A 17,795-nucleotide genomic window follows, 5' to 3' on the forward strand; every position below is an offset into this window, starting at 1 on the left:
CCCTGCAAGGCGTTATGAGACGCGTATCGTAACGACACATGACACTTTATTCCCAGCGAGAGGAGTTTGCCATTTGCCCAGGGCTTCCATTATCACATGCGTTACCTGCAGAAGCGATCACGTTTGAGCCTCAAGGCACACCTTCCGCTCAGCCGCAGGGTTATTATTATCCACACACGTCAAATCGTTCACACAAGTGTACTGGGACGAAGTGCAGAACTGCTTGGTGCGGGGTTCACTACATGCGCAGGGAGCGGCCCTGGAGACTGGAGATCCTCTCTTCTTGCCCGTGTGATGTCATCGCGACGTGCTGATGACCCCACCCGGTGGGCAAATGGGTTACGTTCTTGTCTGCCGTCCAGCGAAGCAATCGTTTGTTTTCGTTGGGCTGCCGGGGAAGTGGAAGACATGCTAACAATTCCCGTCTGCGTGGACATCGAACGGATACTTCTCGGTCCGTAAAGGGCCTTGGGCTCGGGACGGCAATAAGCAGTGGCCTTCCAATACGTCCGAGTCCAGTTGACCGGCGTTAACAGAAGCCAACAGACAACTGTTAGGCTTCGGGGCGTTTTACCTCCCAATGCTACAGACTTTTAAGTGAGCATATTGGGTAACACTCACCATCGAACGGCTGGATACGCGGTACAACACTAGTCGTCGATTGCACTCACATGTTGTCGCCACCGATTTTCTCTTGAGCTGAAGTCAGATGTCAAGTGTTACCGGCTGAGCGGACTTTACAAAGCACACCGTGGAACACGGCAAGCTATGAAGCGAGGGGCTTGCCTTGACACATCTCTCCGTTGCAACGGCCACCGACTGTCCATCAACCAGCCCCCATTATGTTGTGACTGCAGCCTGAATGAATAATAACAGCACCGGCCACCTTATGCTGCTTGGGTGGGATACGACCTTGGATATCTCGGGGACCACCCACGAGCAGGAGGTCTAGGTAAGGGGGAACAGGGAGGGGAGTTTACTATGCAAAGAATGTTGCGCCGGCTAACCCCTTCCCATGAATGAATAAATAACACAAACACAACTTGCAACTAACCTGGCTGCCCTTCCACTCAAAGGAGGCCACTAGGAAGAACACATTTGGTTTCCAAGATCTATCTGACACCCAACTCACCCCATTCCCGTACCCCTTGTTCCCTCCCTTACCCCTCCATTCCATTCCAATCTGTTCACGTACCCCTCTGCTCCACCCTCTCCACACTCAATACACAGTAAATACCATATCTCAACCACCATCAACGATCACCCCCTCCCTCACCTTCAACATACCAGCCCCCGCCCCTTCAGTCGAACCACCAAAAAAGATACTCTCCCTGCCCGTCCCCATCCCCATGGGCGTCTTAAAGCCCCAACCCGGCAACAACAGCAAGCCCGAACACGGCCAGTCCGAACTGCGACCGGCCGCCACCGCCGCCGGCGGCGGCGCCGTTGATAGAGGTCGGCGTGCTGGCGGGGCGCGTGCTGGCAGCAGCCGGCTGGCTGCCGGTCTCGGTCTCGCTGGCACCACTCCCACCACCACCACTGTGAGGAGAAGATGAAGAAGACGAAGACGAAGGAGTCTCGGCGGCGGAGGAGGGCGAGGTCGACGTGGCGGTGTCATTGGTGCTGCCGGTGAAGGAGGAGGAGGAGGAGGAGGTGATGGTGGTGGTGACGGCGGTGGTGGGAAAGCCGCTGCTGCTCTCGAAGCCCGGTGGCGGGAGCGAGGCGGTGGTGGTGCTGGACAGTTGGGGCAGGTTGGACGAGGAGGACGGGAGGGTGACGGTCGGGGAGGACTCCGTGGATGAGCTGGTGATGCTGCTGTCTTGGGGGGTGGTTGCGGCTATGGTGGCCAGGAGGGCCGAGAGCAGGAGGGAGGATTTGAGCTGCATATTTTTGTTTTTACCCCTTTTATTTGGTTGGTTTGGTTTGGAACGAGCGTCTGGGGCTTGGTTGGAGCGAGCGTGTGGGATCGAAGATGAACCCCTTGGCAGCGTGCCCGGCTTGGCCGATATGATAATGATTTACCTGGTTACGGAAGAGAAGGAGAGTGGCACAGAGACGTCGAGAGGGCGGCTGGACCGCCTTTAAGCCAGGCTTACGCAGACAGCACTGGTCGTCCGGGGAACTACTGCGGAAAATTGCTGGGCGAGACAGGACGACAGCCGAGACATGCCTGCTCTGGCACGAGAATCATTTGTTGACTTTGGAAACGTAGCGCGGCTTCTTGCGCACCTCTGAACTGCAGGGGGCCGCAGGACGCGTGGACGGCAGTAGCCGATCCAAACGCCTCTCGGGAGTTAGGGCGAAATCTGTACCAGTCGATTGGACGATGGACGGGAACAGACATCGTATGGACAGGCGGAGACCACGCAAGGCAGCATGGCTTGCAGGAGGGGTGGCTGGACCGTCCGGCAACCTGCTGACGTTTTCGAGATTCGCGTCACCGGCCGGGTTCAGGATCCGGTGGTGGGCCGCAACTGGGGAGAAGAGAGCGGGGAAAAGCAAAAGGGTGAGCCGTCACAAGATGAGCGTTTCGGTGCCCCGTGGGGCTGGGGAAGAGGTTGGGAAAGCAGTAGGACGTATCCCTGCGCTCAAACTGGAGCCTCTCGCAAACCAACCCAGTTCAAAGTGCGCAGAGCGGCATTGAGTTAAGGTTGGTGATACTTGACCCACAGAAGCATACTAACTTCCTGCCTGCAAGTGTGATGCCCTCGTCGCTCATCGGGAATGGTGGAATTGTGGATGGCGATGACGGTGGTGGTTCGGTTTTGGGGTTAGGTACACCGACTGCGCAGGGGAAGGCCGGCGGGCTGTCATTACCCGTAATGTATGTACCCGCGATACGTTTATCCGTAACAGAACTGCTCTGCTTGATCAGCTAGGCAAGGGAGCCTCGTGTCGCAGGCCGGGCTTCCCCAGAACAAATTTGAACCCATGGCAATGACGTTAGAATGGGCTTCCGGTATCATACACAGTAGGTACAGTTCGAACGTGAGTTGCCGGACTTTTCTTTCTTCTTCTGCTTTTTTTTAATTCTTTTTTATAGCTGTCTTGCTCTGGCAATCGCCGGCCGGACTGGAAGCGGCAGTTGCTTCAGGGTTAGGAGGGTTGGTGGGAAGCTTCTCGTATGACAAAAACACAGCCAGAAAACCACAGCCAGACACAACCAGGCTCCTGGGAGCCACATGGAACGTACCAGGTTTGCAGGACATGAAAAGCCAGCAACAAAGGCCTGAGAAGGAACCAGCAAAGACAAGACGTGGGAAATATCGCGTCATGTTCACTCGCACAGTTAACTCAATGTGTGACGCAATGTACTGCGTACGGCAAGGCTGTGGAGTTGAATTTTCTGTCACAGGCAGCTCAAGCTGTTTGAACCCTGCAACGATGCCAGTTTTGGCATAGCGCAGCCTGGCAGCCTGGCACCAGCTGTTGGAGCCTCGGTGGAGACGTGCGCTTGCCAACCACGAGTTTCCGGAAACCCCCTCCGCACCCACGGAGACTCAGGGCGATTGATCTTGTGACTGCGCAAGTCGACTGCGACTGTGTAAAGGTGGTGGTCTCCTACGGCGAGAACGTGAGCCGCGGACGACAGGCCGCTGTGTCATTCTGCACCCAACCTCCTCAAAAACAACACGGTATTTTCGTCCCGGCATTTTCGTCGCACGAGCGATTCCTACCGACCCCGGAGAGCCCACGCGCGTCTGATTGGATTGGGCACCAAGACACCGGAACGCGGAACGCGGGAAGGCGGAACACGGAAGACGGCAAGAGTCAAGAGTGGTGGCAGACCTTGGGGGGTAAAGCCACCGCCGAACAACAGCGGGAGCAGTCAGCAAAATGAGTTCCTCGCGGAGTTCGCACCGACGGTCGCCCGGCGCCGACCCAGGGCCACCACCGCCAGGCGTCCCACCGCGCGCCATGTCGCCCGCCGTCGGCGTCGGCGGCAACCGCCCTGTTGCACCGCGGTCTTCGACATCTGCGCGCGTGGCGCAGCAGGCCGCTGCCAGCACAAGTGCGAGCGCCAGTGGGAGTAGCAGCAGGAGCGATGGATCGAGACGCGCCAACGTGAGTTTGAGTTTCAGTACTCTTCCGCTTTCCGTCCGTCCAGCGGGTTCTGCATTGTCGACGCAGATCCCTACTTGACCGCCCGGCTTCATGCATAGCTACACATAACCACCTCCCCCCTGTCCCCCCTCTTCTTCCCCCCATCCCCAAGTTTCAAGGCAGGCTCAGCGGCGCTGCCGTCACACCTACTACTTCTCTCGTGACCAGTGGAAACCCGCCCCTGTTGTCGCGCTGTGCTTGTCTTCCACCTACCCGGTTGCGTGAGTGCTGACAATGACCTCCAAAAAGTCATCGGGAAGCTCTTCGATCCCCTTATCCCAGATCGAGAGGAGCGTGACGCATCTCCTCGTCGCTACGAAACAGCTGCTCGAGACTCTCACACAATGGTCGCGAGGGAACGCCACCGACACCCAGGTGTCCGACGTTTACGTCCGGCTAGGATACGAATTCAATATGGCCTGCCGTGCCTTCTCCGCTATCAACGTTGATACGGCCGACCTCGGCAACGTACCGGAGCGTTTGAGGACGATTTTGGAAGCCACCCTGAGCCAGGATGCGAGCCCTGAGAGCTTGGACAGGTACCTACCGAAAATCCGCGATATCATCATCAACCTACTCCATGGCCTCAAGGGGAAGCAGACAAGATTGCGGCAAAGGCAGCAGCGGGAGCGAGAAAGTGCTCCTTCCGACCCGAGCGGCTCTGGTGGTGCTGCCGCGGCTGCGAACCCGCCCGTGCCAGCTCGGACAACCAGTTCCAGCACGGTGGGGAGTGTCAACTCGGGAGTGACAACCTTGTTGAACGAGGGTCTGGAGGATGGCTATCGGCCGGACAGTCAACGTGACGATGGGCGGAGCAATGTGATGGCGTCCCCGACCAGACGCGTCCAACCACAGCGGGACCTCTCCCGCGGCTCGGATCACTCCAGCCTGTCCAGCAACACGATGCACAGCATCCCGGTCGTGGCTCCCTACCCGGGTGACGAGACCATTCCGTCGGGGCCTTCGGCGAGTGATTTGAGCAGCTTGGATAACTTCCCGCCGCCACCACCGCCGCCCAAGGCCTCGCAGCAGAGCGCCCTTGCGGCCCTGCAGAGAGGGGGCGATTTGGAGAGGCGGGCGTCTCGAAGATACTCCGCCTACCAGATATCGAAGCACCTGGGCGCTCAGGCGCCTGGGATCCCGATGCTCCCTCCCCAAACCACGCCGATACCGAACCGCGGCCGGGGCGAAGTCCGAGAATCAATGCGGGCCATGCAGGCGAGGGATCCTGTCCGCCACAAGCGGAACACGTCGGCTCAGTCGCGAACGGCCACCCTCGATTCTTCTCCGGTCCGCGTGCCGAGCCGGGTCTCGGAGGAGCCGGAGGAACTCCCGGCGGAGCTCCCCGCTGCCAGGGCCGCAGCTCCTGGCTCGCTGGAAGAAGAGAACTTCCGGCCGAGCGCGACCCTGACAGGACCACCGTCCGACATGATGCCAGTCATGGGGATGGAGGAGGAGGATGAGGAGAGGAACAAACCGGCCACCCCGGCTCGAGCCCAACCTCCTCCACCAGCACAGGTCACAACGCCCGACAAGCCACCCAGCTCGTTTACAGAGACACCGCCCGCGACGAAAGAACTGACTTTGTTTCTCCAATACAAATCCAAGGTCAAGAAGTTTGTGCTCCCGGGCGGTTACGAAGAGCTGTCGATCGGACGCCTGCAACTGGCCTTTATCGAAAAGTTCTCGTGGAATACGCAGCAAAACGGCGCCGACCTGCCCGACATCTATATCCAGGATCCCGTCTCCGGCGTGCGCCACGAGCTGGAGGACTTGTCGGACATCAAGGACCGCACGGTGCTCGTGCTCAACGTGGAGCCTCTGGACGAAGTCAAACGGCACATCGACGACGGCCTGGGCTCGCTGAGGAAGATGATGGAGGAAATGAAGCAGAACGTGGACGACCAGGCGGCTGCTCTTCAGAGGGTATCAGAGCGGCAGCAGGAGACGGCTAAGGACGTTGCTCGGCTCGCCGCCGCACCCCCAACCATCATGACGGCAACTGCCGAGTCTGCTAAACAAGCCGGGACCGGGGCTGGGCCGGCATCTGCGTCGCGCAAGCTCAGCCCGGGACAGCTCTGGGAGATCCAAAGCCTGCGGCGGGATCTGGCCGTGCTGCGGCAGACCTACTCCAACTTCCAGTCCGAGGTGCAAGGCTCCATGTCCGCGCTCCGCGCGAAGGCCAACAACGTCAAGCTGGCAGCCGCCAAGCTCGCAGTGCTCGACATCGAAGGCGACGCCGGCCACTCGTACGTCATCAAGGGACGCAAGCAGCTCAACGCCGACAGCGACCGGCTCGTCAATAAGGTAGACGACCTCCAGGACATGGTGGAAGACCTGCGCAAGGACGTGGTGCACCGCGGCGTGCGGCCGCTGCCGCGCCAGCTCGAGGCCGTGGCGCGCGACATCGCGCTGCTGACCAAGGAGCTGGCCAAGATGGAGGAGTACATGAAGCGCGAGAAGCCCATCTGGACCAAGATCTGGGAGAAGGAGCTCGAAGACGTCTGCCAGGGCCGCGACGAGCTGCGGCTGGCGGAGGACCTGATCGTGGACCTGCGCGACGACCTCGAGAAGGCGTCCGAGACGTTCGCGCTGGTCGAGCAGGCCACCAAGGAGCAGATGAAGGACGCCGGGCCGGGCGGCGTGGGCGGCGGCATCACGGCGCGGCAGTTCAGCAAGGGCCTGAACAGCATCCGCGACAACGCGCTGGTCGACCCGACCGCGGCCAAGGAGGGCGTGCTGGGCGAGGTGCGCGCGCTGCAGCCCAACCACGAGAACCGGCTGGAGGCGATCGAGCGGGCCGAGAAGCTGCGCCAGAAGGAGCTCGAGCGCCGCCGCGAGAACCCGCTCAAGCAGGAGCTCGTCAGCTTCGTCGAGGAGGGCAAGCTCAAGAAGTCGGGCGGCGTCGAGGAGGTCGAGCGCGCCCGGAAGGCCAAGGACGATCGCATCCGCCGCGAGGTCTGGGAGCGCCAGAACGGAATCATCCCGGAGAACCCCGTGGGCGAGGACGAGCTGTTGCAGCAGCCGCAGCAGCAGCTGGAGCAGGAGGAGCAGCTCGAGGGGAAGACCAACGGGACCGCGGAGGAGCCGGGGATTGCCGTTGACGGATGATTGTTTTGCGTACGATGGAGGGGACTGATGTGCACTGATGGGGCTGGCTTATGAGAAACCGAAGGACCGGAGGCGTGAGAGGGAAATGGCTGTGGAATATACCCAAGTGTCCGTTTCTTGGCTTCCGGATTGCTACAGTTGTTGGACGTTAACTCGGAGCTCGTTGCTTTTACTCTTACCGTTTCCGTTATTTGATTGCAAGCGATGGATCAACGACTGATTGACTGCACCGTTGCTTACTTGACAGTATTCTCGAGCTGGATACGGCTGCTGTGTGTCATGGATGTTTACATGATGGGCTTATGCAATTCAGTCAACATGCACCTGATTGCTAATTTGCTATAAGTCAGCAAGCCATTCCAAGTCGTGTACTCCGTACTCCGTCTGCCCCCGCACCAGCTTCTACTCCGCATGCCTCCCTCGGCTCCAAGATCGCGGGGTGTGGAGTCCGAAGCAGAGGGGCGGCAGATCTGCCGACGCTGCCCCGCACCCGCTTGTCCGTCTTCTGGAAACCCCGAGGGAGGAGATCCGCTTGGGGGCGGGTTGGGGTTCCCGGACGCCGCAGGTGGAAGGACGAAGGGGGGCGCTCGCTGCCTTGAACACTATGAAACGACTGCCAGTCAGTCAGTTGTGGCTGGATAGGTAGGACAGCGGTTGCAGGCAGGGAAGGCACACAGGTGCTCGCAACGGAAGTTGCTGCGGAACATGACGACGTTCGGGACACCTATCTATTTTTTTTGTCAGGAGGGAGGAGGGATGGGAAGATCACATCTCACTGGTTGCGGCAGGCAGCGCCCATCACCCATTTGTCATCGGTGGTCGCTCCCTACCTATATTAATTGGTTCATGGCCTTTTCGCTGGGGCCTGGACCTCGTCCGTTCTCCTCTCCCCCAGCTTTGGTCCTTGTTTCAACTCCATCCCGGCCGTGTAGCTCGGACTTATTTCGCACCTGAAGACCCGACCGAGCCATAGCCCATCACGAACGCCACACCACCAAACCAACAAACCGAATCCACGACCATGACTCCCGAGTTTGAGGCCCGCGTCAGGAAGGCCGTTGACGACGGCGTCCTTCCCTTTGCCGTCATGCTCGCAAAGGACAAGACGGGTAAGAGGCTAAGAGCCACCACTCAACCTCGACCCCGTCTGCGGCCCGCTCGTTTTTTGATACCTTTTTCTGACCCCCCAAACCAGGCAAGATCGACTACAGCTTCTCGGTGGGCAACGCCTCGCTCAAGCCCGGCGCGCCGCCGGCGACTCCGCAGACGCTGCTCTCGATAGCGTCCCTGTCCAAGCTGCTCACCGCGGTCGCCGTGCTGCAGCTCGTCGAGCAGGACATCCTGACGCTCGACACGGAGGTGACGCAGTACCTGCCGGTGCTGGCGTCGCAGCCCATCATCACGGGCTTCGACGCCAAGACGGGCCAGCCGATCCTGGCCAAGCGCACGCAGCCCATCCGCCTGCGGCACCTGCTCACGCACTCGGCGGGGACGGGGTACCTGATGGTGAGCGGGACGCTGCGGCAGTGGGCGCAGGCGACGGGGCGGGCGCTGCCGGTGCCGCTGAGCTCGACGTCGGCGGGCGGCGGGGGCGCGTCGGTGGACACGCGCTTCGGGTACCCGCTGCTGTTCGAGCCGGGCGCCGGGTGGGAGTACGGCAGCGGGCTGGACTGGGCGGGCAAGCTGGTCGAGACGCTGACGGGCGGGTTCCTGGACGACTTTGTGCACGAGAACATCCTGGCGCGCGTGGGCGTGCCGCGCGGCGGCATCACGTTCCACCCGGGCCGGTTCACGGACCCGATCGAGCCGCTCGCGGGGATGGCGACGCGCAGCGAGGACAAGGGCGGGAAGCTGGAGTTCCTGGAGACGCGCTTCGACGCGGTCGCCGAGGCGTTCGGCGGCGAGGGCGCCTGGGGCGGCATGGGGGAGTACATCAAGGTGCTGGAGTCGCTGATGAGGGACGACGGGAAGATCCTGAAGCCGGCGACGGCGAAGCTGCTGTTTGAGGGCCTGCTGGAGGGCGAGGCCAAGAAAGCGCTCAACGAGAGCATGAAGCACCCGGAGTGGGTCGTCGGCGTGGTGCCGCCGGGCATAGAGTACAACTGGAGCGCGGCCGGGCTGCTGTTCGAGAGCGGCAGCCACGAGCACCGGAAGAAGGGCTTCTTGCAGTGGGGCGGCGCCTGGAATCTGTCCTGGGTGAGTGTCTCTCTGCCAGTTCATGATGGAGGTGATATGAGAGAGAGAGAAATGCCGGCGCTAACAGAATTGCCAACAGTTCATTGACCGCGAGGCGGGCGTGTGCAGCGTCTTTGGCACGCAGCTGCGCCAGACGGCGGATCCCGAGGTGGAGAAGGTCATCAAGGAGTTCGAAGACATCATCTACTCGAAGCTCTGAGGATGCGGTGGCACACGTTGTCAGATACCAGCACTCAGCAGAAGGACCGTGGTCATATTGGTATGGGGGTCGAAGAGCCCAATTGGAGTTAGCAACACGACACATATACTACGGGGACTCGGTTCGGCAACTCTTGGACGTGACATGGATCATTAACGGGGAAGAGAAGGCGAGATGTTTTGTCAGGAAAAGCCCAAACATCATAGCAGCCTCATAGCATGTTTCACACTGGCTTGTCATATCAGCCGCCAACAGAGAGAGGCATTGATAGACAGACAATGAAGAAGGTTCACCTCTTGATGCTCACTCACACTCACCGACCGAAGGCTCCCATAAACAAAGCCTAGTGTTCTACACTGTTCTGGCTAGATACAATTCGATAAACCCACACATACAACGCCACACAAATAAGCAGACACTCGTCTACATCTGACAATGCACACACACACCCATGCATCCATCCATCCATCCACCCACCCATGCTGTATATCGTGCCGTCGCGCTGATGCACCTCGCTCGCCGTCCATCCCGACCTCTCCGATCCCGACCCAACCCTCTTTCCTTCCCTTCCCTTCCCTAAGACTGCACCGGGCACTGCTGCACATGATGCCCCGGCCCAAGCCCCCCTTTTTTACATTCATCAACTCTTCAAAACCAAAACCAAAACAAAAATGATACCAAATCGACGCGCCTCTCTCTACCTGGTTTAGTACCTCCGCTCCTCTCTCCGTTCATACATCCCGCCCGGCCCCGGCGGGCCCTCCGGACCAGGCCGTAAGTGTCGGCCCAGGATACCGCCACCACCACCAGCACTACCAACAACACCCGCGCTAGCACCACCACCACCACCACTACCACCACCACTAGCAGCAGCAAGGGTAGCCCCGCCGCCCTGCTGCTGAAGCTGCTCCCCCCTCAGATCCCTCAGATCCCGCGGATCCCTTAGATCCCTCAGATCCCTCGGATCCCTCCCCTGCTGCTGCTGCATCTCCCTCAGCTGCGCCTCCCGCGCCTGATGCTCCCTCATCGCCGCCTCCTGCTGTTGCTGCTGCAGCGCCGCCGCCGCCGCCGGCGAGGGAGCATACCCTTGCGGACCGGCCTGCGGCGGGGGCGGGGGCGGGCCGCGCGGGAGGGGGTCAAACGCGCCGCCGCCGCCGCCGGCAGCGGAGGAGGTGCCGACGGGTGTGTAGGTGCGGCTGACGGGGAGGGCGCCGGGGTCGCCGCGGGCCTGCTGGGTCGGCCCGGGGGTGCTGGCGTAGCGCGCATAGGGCGGCGGTGGTGCCGGTTGGCTGGCTGGTTGGAGGACGGGCTCGACGGCGCCGCCGCGGCGGGCGTCTTGCGGGGCTGCGGGGACGTATCGTGAGCCGGCTCCGCCGCCGCCGCCGAGCGAGCCATGATGTTGGTGGTGGGGGACCATGCCGGGTCCGGTGGGGCTCTGAGCGTCGTAGACGGACGGCCCGCGGGGCTCGCTGCGCAGGTTGAGGGGGTGAGGTGTCGGCTGGCTGGGGCCGGATGCTGACCAGGAGTGGTGCTGCTGTGGCGCGAGCGGGCTGCTGACGGGCGGCTTGGGCTGGACGCCTAGGCCGCCGTGCTGAGCTCCCCACGCGGATTGCGCGGGCACGGGCGTTTGCGAGGTCTTCGGGGCCGCCTGGTGCGTCGGCGGCCAAGCCGACGGCTGCTGGTGCTGCACTTGCTGTGCGTGCTGTGGATGCTGGGGTTGGTGGTGATGCTGAGGATGCTGATGATGCTGGTGCATTTGTTGTTGTTGTTGATGATGTTGCTGCTGCTGCTGTTGCTGCTGCTGCTGCGTTGCCGTCGGCTGCTGCTGTGGCCATGCCTCGCGACTGGCCACGACGGGAGGCTCCCGTCTACCAGACAGTGACGGATGCGGTGCATACTGCGGCGTGGGTGAAGCAGCGTGCGGCTGGCTAACTTGATAGGCTGTTTGGTACGGCTGCTGCTGGCCTTGGTACCCCATCTGGGCCTGCTGGGGGTGCTGCTGGGCATGATGCCCCGGCGGGGCGTAATGGTGAGCCTGGTGTGCTTGGGGAGAACTCGACGCACTGACAGCGTGCTGTGATGGGTGCGACTGGTGCGTCGGGTGCGACGGGTACGAGTGTCGTCCATAGTAGTCGCGCTGTGCCTCCGCTGCAGGATCCATGGCCGACGCCATTCCCGTACTTGGCACCCGCACGTGCTGAGGCTGCGGCGACTGAGTATGGTAGGGCTTGAGCGGAGGGATGGCAGACTGTGGCGCCTGGGCAGGATTGCGGGTGTATGCGTATCCCGGCTCCGTTTCCCTGCGTGCTGAGGGTGGTGGAGGAGGCGGCTGACGGACCATCGACTGAGGCTGAGGTGGCGGTGTGGAGCTCGTCTTGACTGCGGAGACATCGGCGACTCTCTTGGGTGGAGGTGCGTCGTCGTCGTTCAACAAGGACATGACGTTGATCTTGCGCTCCGGCGCCCGAGGCGGAGCTGGCGCGGGCGCGGGATGGGCAAGAGGAGCAGGACCGGCGGACACAGCCGTCGTACCATATTGCTCCTGCATTAAGCCGGATGTAGGCCGCTGAATACCCGGCAACGGTTTCTCGCTTGCCGCAGGCACCTGATGAGGGGGCGGCGGCCCTTGCTGCACGGGCGGCGCATATGCCTGCGGAACCGGCGCCGTAGCACGGGAGGGCTCCGGTTGTCTCGCCAGAGGGGCCGGCTCGATCCGCGTAGACAACACGCGCTGTGCCGGCTGGAATTGGTTGTACGGTTCCGGATGGTGGAGGACCTGTTCAGGCTCCTGCTTCATGCGCAACGGCGGCGCCCGTTCGACAAGGCGAGGAGACTCGCGCTGGGCCAACTCCAGTCTTTGCCGCTCTCGAGCGTCGCGGGCAACGCGGGCCTCCTTGGCCTGAGAAAGCATGGAGAATTGCTGGCCGAGATCGGTGGCCCACCCGGCCGGGCGCGGCGCTGGCTCGGAGACCGTTGGGATCGACGCCGCCGTCGGCACGGGCTTCTGCGAGATCCGGACTGGTTGTTGAGCCTGCGCCGGGGCTGCGTCCGCTTCCCTTTCTGGATACGCGAAGGCAGAGGCGGGTGGCCGGAGCGGGTGAGGGTGGATGTGAGGAGACATGGCCTGCGTGGCGGTTGGTCCCGTTGGCTGCGGTTGCTGTGCGGGCGCGGACGGAGCCAAGGGCGTGGCCATCGCCGGTTGTGCTGGCTGTGCGAGCGGGTGGGAAACTGGCGAGGCCTGCGCGATCGGCACCTGGAACCGTGAGAATGGCTGGTTCTGCTGCGGCTCGGCCTTGGCTAGCAGCGTCTCATCGGGCTCGGCGGCAGCGAGCGGCCGGTGTCCGGCCGTTGACACGTCGTATCTCTTCCGTGGGCCCTGCGTCGGCGTCGGCGGCGCCGGCCGCTTCTCGCCTCTCTGAGCCTTGGCGTCGGCTTCCATTGCGATTTGCTCCCATTCCGGCTTACCGCCTTCCTTGGTTTGCCGGACGTAGTAGTTTTTAACCTGTTGGCCATGGTTAGCTCTCTGGGATGGGGAAACGGCGGGGCCGAGCGGCCATACCATTGTAGCCGTTTTGGTCTGCATGTGAGCGGCGATTCGACCCCAATCGGTGCCAAAGGCGCGCAGCAGCGCTGGAAAGTCGGTTGTTTCCGATACGCTCCAGTAGCTAGATGCTTGCTGTGGGGTACGGATGCGCTCGGGTCCGGTTGTTTGTGAGATCTCGAAGGTCGGGACTGATGCAGGCGGCGGCGGCGGCGGCGGCTCGGGACGCAACGAGGGCGGGGCCATGACCTCGGAGATTGTAGAAGCCACTGGAGGCGCTGCTCGGTCGGGACTTGCCAGCGGAGGCTGCTGCACCGGGGCCAAGGGCGGTTGCATGTTCCCATGGGAAACCTCGAACGGAAGAGGGATGCGGGCGGCGAGATCGACGGGTGTCTGTGGCGACACCCACTCCGGGCCCTGAGCCTTGGAGTTGGCGCGCGACCGGCCTGTCTTGCTGGGGACGGCGCTCGGCGAAGCGCCGGGTGCCTGTGCCAACTGCTTCGGACCCTTAGCCTCCTTCTCGGCTTTCGACTGGCGAGGCTTCCTCCCGCCACGCTTGCCTTCCGGCTTCTCGACGCCGGACTCGTTCTTTGCGTCGGCCGCGGTTCCGGCTCTCCGGCGACCGGGCGTTGGCGCTGGAGTGGCGCCGTCCGAGTCCGCGTTGGGCGTGGCCTCGTGAGGCCAGACCGGCGCTGCTGCACGGCGTGGCGGACGCCGGCGCTCGCCGTTCTCGCTGTTCTCTTGGGCTGTCGTTTCCTCCGTCTCGTTCTCCGTGTTGCCCAGCTCTGATACCAAAGCGCTGGAGCGCTGCTTCCCGCGGCCCTTCTTGCGCCTCCGGGGCTGCTTCTTAAGCTTCTCTTTGAGGTTAAGCTCGCGCTTCTTCGCATAGTAATAGAGGATGCATGTCCCCGGATCGCGCCCAGGCAGCTCGCTGGAGATCTTGCCCCACTGCTTCGGCGATTCGAGATATGCCTTCTCGAACTTCTCGGCCTCTTCCTCGGTGAAGTTGACATGCTGAGGCACGACCTGCCAGGTCGCGACCACCTTCTCGAGGGGTAGCAGCCCAGCCGTGTCGTAGAATGAGGCGCGGTCCTTCTCCTCCTCTGTCCAGAACATGTCGGGAATCACGGCCTCCTTCTCGCTGCGGTACTTCTCCTTCCGCGCTCTCTCCTCCCTCTCCTTCCTCTCCTGGTGCTCGCGCATTGACTCTTTGATTGCGTAATCGAGATCCAGTTCGGTCGAGAAACGGCCCGCCGCTCTTCTGCCCCCTTCAGGCTTAGAGTCCGAGCCTGCCGCCTTACCGCTGGTTCCCGACTGCGTGTTAGGGCTGGTGAAGTACTCGCGGCTCTTGACTGCGGCCGGATCGTCAGACATCGTGAACCGCAGGTAGGTCTCGTACTTCTTCGCATATTCGCGCCGTAATTCTTCTTGGGCGAGTTGAGTAGCCATGGCCTGGTCCCGGATATGGGCAAGCAAGAAGTCGCCAAACTCAGGAGACACGACAGCCAACTTACGAACCCGCCGGCTTCGGTACCAGGGCTTGACGTTGTAAACAGGAAGTTCCTCGGTGGGCGGGGTGGCCGAGTATTCCCTGACCACTTCGACGCTGCCATAGACGCTCGCATCCTCCTCTGTTTTGTTCTCGCTCTCCTCGTCCGGCGACGTACTGCGTCTCCCATTCTCGGCCTGATCGAACGGACGCGGGAAGAAGGCCGGGGCCGACCCTTCAGTTAACGCGTCCAGTCCCGACACCGAACGGCGTGGCGAGGCCGCGGCATGAGGTTGCGGAGCTTCCTGCATCTCGACAGCAGCGTCCAGCGGCTTCGCTTCATCCAAGGTCGGGGCTGGCGGCAGTCCGGAGCTATCTATATCCATCTCCTCAACCTTTGGCTGGGGCTCTGGCGGGTGAACTAGTTTGTCCTCGGTCTCCTCTACGGTGGGGATTGCCGAGGGTTCGCGCGCCGCGAGCGCCTTCTCCTGGTGCTCTTGATCTTGTACTTGTTCTGCATCAGGCATCTCCTTGTCGAGTATTTCGGTTCCGGGCTTGGGGCGAGGGAACGTGAACCCGTCTGGGATCGGCCCGATGGCGTCAAGCAAGCCAGCATCGTCGTTCAACACCCTCAGCATGGCCTCATGCACCGCCGTTGCGTATCGCCGAACGATGCCCAATGGAACCTTGTCAGCAGCGTCGTGGAGCTTCTTCAGTTCAGCCTCTGTCTTCGATATTTCCCGCTCAAAGTAGACGTCCATGTCTTCGTCATCGTCCGACTCGGATGACTCGTCCGCAGTAGGGGCCGATATCTCTCTTGGCGGTAGTTGAACTCGAGCTGACGGGACAGCGAGGATCGCGGGCGGCTTCTGGGCAGCCGCAGGGGCCCTGACCTCCTCCCCAGGCCGCTCAACAGGGACTTCAGAAAGCTTCGCGACAGCAGCCGGGCTTTCCTTCTGTTTGTTGTCGGCGTCGTCATGGTCGCGCGGGGCTCGTTCCGCGTCCGTTCCCCCCATTCTCACGTCGCCACTGTAAGTGGCTGCCCTCGTCTCGCGATCGACCGAGGCCCTCGCGGATTGCGAGCCCCTCTCGGACTTGATGACGATCTCGTTGGGGCCAGTTGCGACATGGACTCCATATCGATCAGAGGCCGCAGCATGAGAGTCCGATCGCGACCCGGGACTACGGGGGCGTTTCTCGAAATCTCGGTGATACTCCGTGAGGGACGAGTAGCCGGCCGAAGGTCTTGCTGGCGGCAAGGGGAAGTTCTGCGACCTTATGGCCTTGGGGGACTCCACGATTGCCTTCTTCACGTTGAGGGAAGGGTTGATCCACTGCTTACTAGAACGCTGTTGCTTCTGCTGCTGGGCTCGAGGCCCCAGAGGGATGGGCGGGCCGCTGTCCGAGAGCGTCGGCTTGGACGGGCCAGTCGGTGGCGGCCGCTCATTCCCGACCGCGTGACCCGCAGAAACCGGTCGCTCCTCGGTCAGAGCCCTGGGACCGGTAGGCGGGGGCTTGCCAGTCAAGGACTGTATTTCGCTGGCTGTTGTCGACTGGCGACTCGGCACCGAGCCGAAAGCGGGCGCGGAGGGGGCGAGGGGAGGGGGTGAGACATCCTTGGCAGAGGGCGGTTCGTGCGATACTCGGTCGGGCTTCGGGCGGATAATTTCGCGCTCTCTGTCCCTGATGTCGCGCTCGTCGCGAAGATCCCGGGCAGTGTCCGGGTACCTGCTGTCTCTGCGATCCCGCTCTTCCGGCTCCCGTCCCCATCGGCTTTCCTGCGACCGGCTACGTGCATAGCGATCTCGTTCGTCATAGAAGGTCCCGCGGTCTCTGCCCGTCCTCTGGTCCCAATCGCCACGTCCGCGACCTGCACCTCTTCCTCCGCCGCGGCCAAAGCCGCCACGGAACGGGGAAGGGGCAAACATAGGGTCCGAGTTGGACGACCCAGCCGACAGCGGTCCGTCCCTGGAACCCCGTCTTCCTCGCTCAGCATCGACTCCCGAGGGAGCGTCTCTTGCGTCTCTGAAATCTCTCCCCGGAGGCGGAGATCGAGCTCGTAATGGAGGCGGGGAAGGTCTCCGAGCTCGGGGGAAATCGACGCGGTCGCGTTGGTCGCGCGACCAGTCTCGGTCACGCTCGCGCTCCCTCTCGCGATCTCGGTCTCGTTCTCGCTCGCGGCTTCGTTCGTCCCGGAAATGGGGTCGGTCTCGGTAGTCTTCGCGGTCGCGTGCGCCGTCCCGACTATCGTCGCGCCATTGGCGGCCACGTCCTCCACCGCGCCCTCTCCCGCCACGAAAATCGCCGGCAAACCCTCCGCCGCGGGGCCCGCTTGGTGCATCGAGCAGGGCCTTTGGCCCACGGGGAGGCTGAATGCCGGAGAGCGAGTCGCGGAATCCATCGCGGCCCGATGGAAAGCCGCCGGGAGTTCCCCAAGAATCTAGGGGCGGGCGTCTGCGGTCGGCGTCAGAATACTGTGGACCGCGCTCTCCGCGCTCTCCGCGGTCCCCGTACGGGGACCGGTCGCGAGGTGACCGAGACCGGCGATCGCCATCGAAGCGGCTGCCGGTGTACCTCGACCTAACGCGAAGCAAAAGGTCAGTATGATAGTACCAGAGGAGAGGGGGACGGTCATCATGACGCCCGCATGCCAAAGGCTATGCCGCACGGCCGGAAATGCAGCCTCCGAGGCTATCGTCATTTGTGGGGAGGCTGGCAGCATAAAGATTACGGACAACGAACGTACATTGCAATACGTGCGCGCGCACCCTAGAGATATTCGAGTCTGCGGCCTAGCGCGTCAATACTCATGACGCCGCGACGCCGGGCCGGTGACGGATTCAAGCCAGCTGAGTCGTTTCTTCCCCGGGCGTTCAGATCCAGATTCGTGCTGTTGTTGTCGTCGTTGTTGTTGTGTGGTGCCGGAGGTGGTGATCGCGGACGAACCGCAGACTAGGCGGCGTTTGAAAGTTTGAACGCAGTGCTAAAATCACTAACGGCTCCAGAAGCTGTCACCCCAGACGGGGACGGGTCCACGGAGTGGCAACGGCGGCCTTCCGAAAGCATCAAAACCGGCTGGCGTAAGCCCGCTGCCAGCGCGTTGGAACCGACTCGCGGGGATGGGCCTTCGCAGCAATGCGACGTCCGCAGTCGGT

At 62.2% G+C, this 17,795-nt stretch overlaps 4 protein-coding genes across 4 annotated transcripts; 2 read left to right on the forward strand and 2 right to left on the reverse strand.

Moving 5' to 3' along the window:
- Positions 1–1,267: 1,267 nt before the first annotated feature.
- THITE_2124616 (uncharacterized protein) lies at positions 1,268–2,036 on the reverse strand. Its single transcript, XM_003658066.1, has one exon. The coding sequence runs from the start codon at positions 1,884–1,886 to the stop codon at positions 1,359–1,361; it is 528 nt and encodes a 175-aa protein (XP_003658114.1). The 5' UTR covers positions 1,887–2,036; the 3' UTR covers positions 1,268–1,358.
- A 1,410-nt stretch (positions 2,037–3,446) lies between these two features.
- On the forward strand, positions 3,447–7,359 carry THITE_2124617 (uncharacterized protein). Its single transcript, XM_003658067.1, has 2 exons — positions 3,447–4,065; positions 4,354–7,359. Exons 1-2 carry the CDS (start codon positions 3,919–3,921, stop codon positions 7,213–7,215), a joined length of 3,009 nt encoding a protein of 1,002 aa, XP_003658115.1. The 5' UTR covers positions 3,447–3,918; the 3' UTR covers positions 7,216–7,359.
- Positions 7,360–8,258: 899 nt separating this feature from the next.
- Positions 8,259–9,880, forward strand: THITE_2124619 (uncharacterized protein). Its single transcript, XM_003658068.1, has 2 exons — positions 8,259–9,411; positions 9,491–9,880. Exons 1-2 carry the CDS (start codon positions 8,719–8,721, stop codon positions 9,608–9,610), a joined length of 813 nt encoding a protein of 270 aa, XP_003658116.1. The 5' UTR covers positions 8,259–8,718; the 3' UTR covers positions 9,611–9,880.
- Positions 9,881–10,316: 436 nt separating this feature from the next.
- On the reverse strand, positions 10,317–17,222 carry THITE_2059762 (uncharacterized protein; the record flags this gene model as incomplete). The annotated part of the gene is made up of 4 exons (XM_003658069.1): positions 10,317–13,112; positions 13,170–14,945; positions 15,150–15,854; positions 15,954–17,222. Coding segments are annotated over 4 exons (6,546 nt in total), but the record flags the coding sequence as incomplete, so codon positions are not given.
- Between the last annotated feature and the right edge of the window lie 573 nt (positions 17,223–17,795).

The sequence above is a fragment of the Thermothielavioides terrestris genome, chromosome 6 (assembly GCF_000226115.1).
Source record: "Thermothielavioides terrestris NRRL 8126 chromosome 6, complete sequence".
In the NCBI taxonomy this organism is placed as follows: domain Eukaryota; kingdom Fungi; phylum Ascomycota; class Sordariomycetes; order Sordariales; family Chaetomiaceae; genus Thermothielavioides; species Thermothielavioides terrestris.